Consider the following 10,102-nt stretch of genomic DNA (forward strand, 5'->3'; position numbering starts at 1 on the left):
CAAGTGCAAGGTCAAGAGTTCAATTCCCAGTACCAGGAAAAAAACCAAAACCAAAACCATAAATAAATAAATAAATAAATATTTTTTTAAAAGACCCTGACAATTAAAAGAACCTAGTGTGGTTTTTGGTTTTTGTTTATTTGTTGTTGGTTTTTGGTTTTGCTTTATTTTGGTTTCATTTGGGTTTTTTGAGACAAGGTTTTGCTGCGTAGATCACTCTGACCTTGAGCTCACTACGTAGCCCAGGCTGGCAGTGAACTAGCTTCAGCTTCCCAGAGACTAGGGATGCAAGTGTGTGCCACTACACTCAGCAAGACCTTAAAATACTTTAAAATTAAAATAACAGGTTCACACTTCTTACATACCTACTGATGAGGGAAAATAAAAATGTGGACTAGCACAGTTGTTCATAAAAGGACATGAAATTACAGTTGGACAGAAGGAGTAAGATCAAGAGCCTACTGCACAGTATGGTGAACATAGCTAATGATGACATAGGACATCACTGAAAACTACTCAGAGTGGACGTTACAGGCTCCCACCATAAAAATACCTTTGTGAGGGTATGTACACGATAACTGCCTAGATCTACCCATTCCACAAGGAATACATATTTGAAAACGTCATGTTGTATACGGTAAATGCATACAATTGTATCTGTCAGTTTTTAAATTATGCAAATATATTTAAATTAAAACATCAGAAAAATGTATAATTTTTTATAACTCCATTATCACTGTTTACTTTATTCTAAAACATTTACTACATTTTTAAAGCTTCCACATTTCCTAATGGTAAACCAAAATTATACTAATACTAATATAGCTGATGTGAAATACTAATATAAGTAATACTGTAATATAATTCATAGTTCTTTCAAATATTTTGATTCTACAAACATAAAAGGCAAAGAAGGTATTATGTAGCTCATCAATGATGAGAATACTCTCATATTAAACTGAAAACAAAAGGCACTCACTTACCAGACAGTCAAGTCAACCTCATCAGACAAATGCTGCCTATAATCCAACTGTGCAAAAAGGGGGAACAGCACTTGTACTCCACCAATTGAATGCATGGCACTTTGAATGGAATGTGTTAAAACTGCCTTTACATCCTTGGAAAATAGAAAACACAGGAAAGATGTCAACGATTTCTTTTCCAAAACAATTAAAAACAAAGCACAATGATAAATGTAGGAAGACTAAATTGTGACATTCCATTTATTCAATAGAAGCTGGCAAATACAACTCTATAATCCATCAAAACTTTCTTTTCGTAAAAGACCAGTCAATACCTGAAGCATGAGTGCATGTGGTGAATGCACGAAAATGGAAGGATTGTCCTTAGGCGACGACTCGAGGCACAGCTGGGCGTCCGTGGCCCGCGGATTGTAGGTGAAGGCAATGGCACTCGAGAGTTTGCCGTCATACAGGAGAAGCTTGTGGTGCTCAGCAAGGAAAAGGTCGCTTTCTGCTTTGAACTTAAATGTGCCCTGTGAGTTAATAAAGGTGAGAAGTTACACTGACAGGCCACACAAGAAAACCTAAGTACAAATCACAAGGGATATAACAATTGTAATTTGATAATTTTAAAATTGAAAATTTAGGAAGATATATCACTGACAATTTTCCTTTCAGTATAAAATAAAAGGACCCCTCCCTATAATATTAGTCTTTGTCACAATGAATTTCCCTCTTGGTTCTACTTTTGCTGAAACCTGTAAGTTCTGATACGTTAGATTTTTTTCATTAACTCCCCTCTGACTCGTTAGTTTTTAAAGAATATGTTGTTTAATGTCAATGTATTTGTAGATTTGCCGGATTTCCTTAGGCTACTGGTTTCTAGTTTCATCCTACTTTGGTCAAAAAAAAGATACTTGCTATGATTCCAACCTCCTCAATTTGCTAACATATGTTCTGTGATAACCCACACAGTCGGTACAGGAGGACATTCTATTGAGAAGGCATGTGTTCTGCTGCTGCTGCACACAGCATCCTGGAGATGCGTGTTAGGTCTTCCGTTTCCTCGTTTTTCTTCTGTTCAATCCACAACCAAAGTCTCTTGCACTATGTTGCTGACTACTATGACCAGCTTTGTCAAGGCTGGTTTCTTCTGTCACACAGAAGAATGCTTTGATCAATGACAGACCAGGTACCGGGTGGTGGCAGTGTGGACCTTTGAGAGTAAGGCCCAGTGGGGGCCCTTGGGTCTCTGGATGTGTGCCCTGCGGAGGGATTCCAGGATCCAGGTCTTCTTCTTCCCCTCGTCTCCCTCTCCTTGCTCCCTGGCTGAGCATGACAGCTCACTCCAAGCCAGGACCCCGCCATTCTCATCCAGCGCTCTCACAAGAGGCCCAAATCAGTGAGGCCATTTGATGCTGAGCTTCAACTGCTGAAACTGTGTGCTACAACAAAACCACTTCTCTTTGGTAAGTCAGTGGCCTGAAATAGTCCATTTTACACTGCAAAATGAATACACAATTCAAGAAGTCTGAAACAACCATGAAAATGTAATTAAATAAAAACAACCCTCAGAATAACACATTGCAATTATTAGACACTGTCGGCTGGGGATGTAGCCTCAGTGGTAGAGTGTGTGCCTATGCACAAGGTCCAGGAGAAGATCTAATACCAAAAAAAAAAGAAAAAGAAAAGGACGTTAAAAACAGCTATTACACTCATGGCCAAGCTTTTCAGTTTTTTCTTTTTTTAAAACATTAACATAAAAAATAGCAAATAATGAGAAAGAACAAAAGTTTATTAAAATGAAAATTATATGAAATGAAAAATTTGCCTGATAGAATGAACAGCACACAAGACATCTGAGGATTAGTGTTCTTAAAGGCATAGCACTGAGAATAAAAAAAAAATTCTTAAATTCAAACAACAGCCAGGAGTGGTGGGGCACACCTGTAATCCCAGCACCCTCAAGGCTGAGGCAGGAGGATGATTGTGAGTTCAAGGCCAGCCTGGGCTATAAAGTGAGCTCAAGGCCAGCCTGAACTGCATAGTAAGATCCTGTCTCAAAAAGACAAAAAAAAAAAGAACATCAAACAGTAAAAAAGATAGACTCTGTGACTTGGTAGCTTACATCAATATGTCCAAAATAAATGTGGTAAATCCAAGAAGAAAACATATTTGAAGAAACAGTGGCAAAAAGTTTTCAAATTTGACCACACCCAGATGAGAGCAAGGAAGCAAGCGCGCGCATGCGCGCGCACACACACACACAACACCAGGGCAACCCCTTTGGGACCCTTCCTGTCTCTCAGGAGCTATTCTTATGCCCCATTCCTATTCCCCATTCCTTTTCTCAAATAAATTTTCCTACTCTTAACCTCTACTGTTCCTTAGAATTCATTCTTCGACTTTGGGGAACACAGACTTGGTGTATCTGACATCTAGCACTTCTGTTACATCATCTTGAAAGCCCCACTGAGATACTTGGAAGGAGGGACTTCCCTGAAAAGAGCGCTTTAAGAACATCACTGTCGGCAGCCAAAGTAAACCCCTTCTCACGCACCACTACCGCTCTAAGCCTCTGACAGACCGAGAGAGTCCTGTCTTCAGAAGGAAAAGCCGTCATCTCCACACTCCCGGAGTTCTCAGACCACAACTTCTACAATCCCCTTCATGGCTTCCCACCATTTTGCTGACCTGGGGCAGTTTCTTGATACCAGTAATTTAGCTTTTTCTCACTGACAAATAAAAAACTAACACCAGGGCTGGGGATATAACTCAGCAGCATAAGCACCTGCCTGGCCAAGTGCAAGTCCTGAGTTCGATTTCCAGTACCAAAAAAAAAATTAACACCAAAAGAGAGAGAGAGAAATATATGTAATATTTAATTTGTGAAAATTTTAAAGCATTAAACAGAAAAAAGACATGGAAGAAAAAGTATAACAAAGACTATGTGACTTCTTACCAGAAACTTCATGCAGGTCAGTAAAAGCAAATTGTCTTTTAAAAGCTCAAGAGGAAAACTATCTTTGATCCCCACCATCACCAAAAAAAAGGAAGACAAACTGTCAGCATAGAATACCATCACCAGTGAAACTAGTTTTCATGAATAAAAGCAAAATAAAATCTTTCTCAGACAATTAAGGCTAGAAACTCCTTAAAAGTGAACTTCCATTAAGAAATATTTACGCTATTAAAAATGGAAGGAAAATTATATGACATGGTGCTATTACTTAGACATGGTCTGAATGTGTCCCCTAATATATAAAACAAGATAGGAGAGGAAACTGCAGGATCATGTTGAAAGGTTTTATATGTGTCAAGTGATATATCATTTGCTGGTAGACTATAAGGAGTTAAAGATACAGAATAACTGGTTGAGTGCAGTGACACATGCCTATAATCTCAGCACTTTTGGAGATTGAAGCAAGAGGATCACAAATTTGAAACCAGCCTGGGACTTCGTGAGACCCTTTCACAAAATACAAAAATTTCAGAAGGCTGGAGACTTGGTGCTCACTTCAGCACCACATATACTAAAAAGGCTGGGGATCTGTTCAGTGCAAACACCCTATGTTCAACATGCAGCACTGAAAAAGAAAAAGCATGAAGAATAAGCCAGTAGCAGAAAGAAAACAGAACACTCAATTCACTGAAATGAAATCAGGAAAAGGGGAGGAGCAAAAGCCAGAAGAGACAAGTGAAAAACTAATACTAAGATAGTGGATTTAAATGACACAATATCTAAAATTACACTGAGTGTGAGACAAACACTCCCATTAAAAGGAAGTTATCTGACTCAACAAATAAAAGCAAGACATTTTACAAAATTCAACATCCTTTTATTAAAAATTCTCAAGTAACCAAAAGTAGAAATTTTTCAACCTTTCAAAAGCTACCCAGAAAATGTTCAGGAACTCCACCTCTGACCCCAAAAATAAGCTATAAGGCAAAAATATCCTCTTTGCCACATGTACTTAACTGTTTATATGGGACATCCTACCCAGTGCAATAAAGCAACAAAAAGAACAGGCAATAAAGACTGGAAATGAGGACGTAAAACTCAGTGTATATGAACAGGAGAAGAAAATCCAAAAACACTGTCAAAAATAAGGTAGTAAAACTAATAAACAAGGATAGAAAGGTCTTCAGTTAAGGACCAATTAACAAAATCCAACTGCATTTCTATACCAGAAGCAAATTATCAGAACTGAAATTTTTTAAATATACCTTACAGTATTATCCACAAAATATGAAGTACTCAAGAGGGATATGTCCTGGATCACATATAAAATATGCAACATATAGTTATGTTTTTATTGTAACATTTTTTTTAACAAAGAGGACAAACAGCCCATGGGCCACAGGTCATCACTGCAAGATAGCTTGTAATATTCAAAAGCTATTTTTTATAAGGCTTATGGTAACCACAATGCAAAAACCTAGAGCAGACATATGAAAACTAGTAAGTAATAAATCAAAACAAACCACTAGAGAAAATCACTTAACCACAAAGGAAAAGTTGGCGGGCGGGGACTACAAAAATATTTGGAAACAACTAATAAAATGGCAGTAATAGGACTTTACGTATCAATTTAAATATCATAAATACAAATGGGTTCAATTCTCCAATGAAAAGACAAAAAAATGATTGAATGGATAGAAAACAAGACCCAACTATATACTGCTCACAGGAAACTCACTTTGCCTATAAAGATATGCACAGACTGAAGGTGAAAGGACAGAAAGAGATATCTCACGCAAATGGAATCCAGTAGTCATACTTTAAGACACTGGAATGGACAAGAATTTTTTGGATAAGGGCCCAGAAGCATAAGCAGCAGGAGCTAAAATAGACAAATGGGATTACATCAAAATCGAAGCTTCTGCACTGCAAAAGAAATAACACACTGAAGAGAAAACCTCCACAATGGGAGGAAATATTTGTAAGCTAAATATTGGACAGGAAGGGGCTGGGGATTTAGCTTAGCGGCAAAGCGCCTGCCTGGCAAGCGCAAGGTCATGAGTTCGGTTCCCGGTACCGGAGGAAAAAAAAAAAAAAAAAAACCAATATTGGACAGGAGTTGATATCTAGAAAACACACGAAACAAGGAGAGAGAAGAGAGGAAGTAAAAATAAGTTCTGTCACATAAATGTACCAACTCCCCATAATGTATGTCATCACTGTGTACTACAAGCATGTACTAATAAAAAGTAAAATTTAAAATAACAGTATATATAAGAAACATAAAATATTCAATAGTAAGAAAATAGTCCAGTTAAAGCTAGGAGTGGTGGCACATGCCTATAATTCCAGCACTCAGGTTGAAGCACGAGGATCACTATGTATTTGAGGGGCTACAACGTGAGCTCAAGGCCAGCCTGAACTGCATAGTAACCCCACTGGATACTAAGTGACAGTTACATACCCTGAAGGAAGAAATGCCAGAACTCTGGAATGCTACTGCACAGCACGGTGACAACAGATACATACGACTTATTTCATAAAAGTACCAGAAAAGATTAGAATATGTTCATCAAAAAGAAATGATACATGTTTGAAGAGAGATAAGCTTATCCTGATGAGAACATTAATATGCGCCAAAATATCATATGGTACCTCACAAATACATATACTTCTAAGTGTTGATTTTTTTAAAAAAGATAACACATCATCAAAAGAAATGCAGTATGAAGTAAAAGTAAAACAAACTGGAGCTAGTAGTGTGCACAGTATGTACGCCACAGAGGTCAAATATACTGTTCTTCTCCCAAAAATTCTCTTTAGACCCTTGGGACTTCCCGGTGGTACCCTAGTTACCCTGCAGTTGGGTAACTGAAGACCAGTCTCCCTGTGCATAACTCACCTTCAAATCAAGCCCAACTAACACTGTGCAGGAAACAGACAGTAAGAAAAGTACCTTGGGGCTGGGGATTTAGCTCAGCGGCAAAAGCGCCTGCCTCGCAAGCGCAAGGTCGTGAGTTCGGTTCCCGGTACCGGAGAAAAACCAAAAAAAAAAAAGAAAAGTACCTTGTATCCCAGACCCAACTGGTAAATAGCAAAAATCTGAGCTGCATTCAGAGCATCACTGAAAAGGTAAACTGCAGTCATCTGGCCACAGAATACTCTATTAGCATCTGCTGTTTCTGATGAGCCCAGGAAACATTTGTCAAAGGTCTGTGGGAGCAAAAAAAAAAATTTGTATTAGAGAAAAAACAAGTATATCCTCCAGGAATAATAAAAACTACATTGGTATAAATGTTTTCTCCCTTCTAAGCAGTACCTGAATTGAAAAAGAAAATCCATTTAGCATTTCACTTCACTCCCATGTGAAGTGGAAATCAGGAAAGACATCATGAAAAGCACAGATTTTCCAAAATACAATAAATACAGTTTTATGGCAAAAGGGAAGTAAAAAGGGAGTCAGACAAATCATTACAGCTCAGCAGCTTCGCCGCTGGATAACCAGAAAGCAGAAAAGCAGGCTTTGGCGCAAAGAGAAAAGAAGGCTTTAGGTTTGGGACTTACTGACCTGACCATCTCTTTGCATTCACTTTTGTGTTCGAGAGAGATCACTACCTTGTACTGACTATTCATTGTTTACAAAGCTTTCTGCTAACAGTGATGATGTATCATTTACATTATCCTACTTAATCATCACAACCTTCTAGGGCACATACTATGTTAGGCCCATATTTTAAAAACTAAGGTTGAATGGATTAACTGAGACCATAGAGTCAGTGATAGAGCTAAGGTGAAAATCTGTCTGGTATAACACTCTGAACGCTTATGGTTAACATCACACAGTACATGTATGTGTAGCGAAGGATATTAAAGGAGTGAATTGTGAATAGGTGGTATAGTTTCTGTTCATTTTCTTTAGATTTAGTTTAAATTTTCTATAAAATGTATGTTATTAGTGAGAAAATAAGAACATTTTAAATTTTATTCTAACCTCAGAATCTCTTTTTGAGTCCTGAAAATGTAACAATACAATACTGGTTACCTATACAAGCTATGCAAAATTTACAGACATGCATCATCTGTCTATTTCATAAACTGATCAGAATCCACTAGGGAGCTCCTGTTTATTCTCATCATCAGACCAATGACTAAACACTGTCAAGACATAGCCACTGCTACTGACAAATCTTTATCTCTACTCCATCCAAAATAAACTGATAATGAAAACTGAGTAACCTCCAGGCACAGTGGTGCATGCCTGTAACCCTGGCACCTTGAGAGGCTAATAAAGGAGGATCCCCAGTTCCAAGCTGAACAACTTAGTGAGACCCTGTCTCAAAATAAAAAATAAAAAGGGGTAGGACTGTACTCAGTGACAGAGCACTTGCATAGCATGCACAAGACTCTGGGTTCCATTCCCGGTACTGTACTGTGGAAAAAATAAAAAAGACAATACCTTATGTGATGTATTAACAAGTCCCATTAATAAATTAACATGCTAGCCAAATCATTAACTTCTAAAGTTTTTTTTCACTGCAACATTTTGCAAGTACTTACATCACTGGTGTTGACAAACCATGTTATCTCTCCGTAGGAAGCCAGTTCACCGTTCACATAACAGCGAAGCTCACTGTTCTTCCACCGGTTATAAATGTGCACAATAGTCACCATATACCACTGAATAAGCAAAAGCAATAAAACACAGAAAGATAATGATTCTTCAAACAACATAACCATATGGAAAATAAGTAAAAATGGTTAAATTATAGTTAAACCTAAAAATAAAGAGAATCTTTATTAAATCCAGTATTCAACTTCTAGAACAGTATTTATCGAGGGAGGCTCTTCACTGAAAAGAACTTAACCACTAAATAATTTTGCTAGGTTTATGAAAATATTCATATATACCCCCAAAAAACTAAATATCTAGTACAAACACCCTGTTAAAAATCTCGACATTTTCCTATATTTGCTTTAAATATCTGCCTATATATCTGTCTACACATTTTGTCGATGAGTCATTTCTGAATCTCTAAATTGTAAGTACAAAAAACATTACATTTGCACTGCCTAAAGTACTCCCCAATGATATTTTCTCCTTATATTTCTCTTAAAGTCTATAAATAACTAAGTATCCAATGTGTTTATGATCCAAATCATAAAAGTTGTCCAGTAACTTATACTCCTTTTTTAAAACAATGTAAATAGAGTTGAGAAACACTACATAAACATGTTATGTGAGTATCATTAAAGCACAGTGTTTTGAAGCCCAAACAGCTTACTAACAAAACCGTGACTCAGGAAGATCACATACCTTTTGTGGCTTAAAGTCAAACTTCACACAGTGTTGAAAGCCTTTTCCTTTTGATTTTATTGATGTTACAATCAAACAGCCTCCAACAAAATGAGCAGAGTAACCGAGACCCTTGCTGGTTCTGAAACTATGAAAATAAGTATTCATTTTGCCTGTAGATATCCTCATTTTCAAGGTAAGATATTAACATTAATCAGGTACAGAAATACATACCAATACAAATATGGTTTATCCTTATCTACATTGATGTTATTTACAGGATCCAGTCTAAGCCAGGTATGAAATGTAAAACCACTCTGGTATGGCCATTTGGCTATCGGAGGTAATGCAATAGCCTAAAGGAAAGAAACTTCTGAGTTACTGATGTACATGAAAAACTAAAATTATTGATATCAAGAAATGAGACTTTGTAATATTCTACATATTACTATATCATCTTACTTTAAGTCACAATTAAGAGACCTGGACTGTATATAGAAGACGACTTTTACTAACTTAATTTTCCCAACTATATACTAATGATGTTAATTTAATTAAAAGAAAAATTCATTGTAACCTGCTGGACACATAAATAATATTTCCTTTGTTTTTTACAATAAATATAGCAAAAGAGATTTCAATTAAAAGAAGTAGTATTATCAAATTATAAATCTACTGTTGAAATATTGAAGTATTAAAAAAAGATGGACAAGAATGAAAAGGTTAAGGAAACTATGAATGTGAAACTGAAAAGCGTGATTTCTTAAAATTTTTAAATTCTATTCAGAAGTCATTTTAGACATGGCTTTACTGGGGGAAGGAAGGAAGGAAGGAAGGAAGGAAGGAAGGAAGGAAGGAAGGAAGGAAGGAAGGAAGGAAGGA

The 10,102-nt window shown here is 36.8% G+C and overlaps 1 protein-coding gene across 1 annotated transcript in view; it reads right to left on the reverse strand.

Moving 5' to 3' along the window:
* Lrba (LPS-responsive vesicle trafficking, beach and anchor containing) overlaps positions 1–10,102 on the reverse strand; it is a gene marked incomplete at its 5' end in the record, with an annotated part of 597,162 nt that overhangs the window by 507,841 nt on the left and 79,219 nt on the right. The window contains 6 exon segments of the mRNA XM_013522882.1: positions 984–1,117; positions 1,298–1,495; positions 6,994–7,140; positions 8,485–8,604; positions 9,242–9,368; positions 9,455–9,576. Of these exon segments, the coding sequence (XP_013378336.1) occupies positions 984–1,117; positions 1,298–1,495; positions 6,994–7,140; positions 8,485–8,604; positions 9,242–9,368; positions 9,455–9,576 (848 nt within the window).

This window comes from Chinchilla lanigera, unplaced genomic scaffold (genome assembly GCF_000276665.1).
Source record: "Chinchilla lanigera isolate Chin_1 unplaced genomic scaffold, ChiLan1.0 scaffold00070, whole genome shotgun sequence".
In the NCBI taxonomy this organism is placed as follows: Eukaryota; Metazoa; Chordata; class Mammalia; order Rodentia; family Chinchillidae; genus Chinchilla; species Chinchilla lanigera.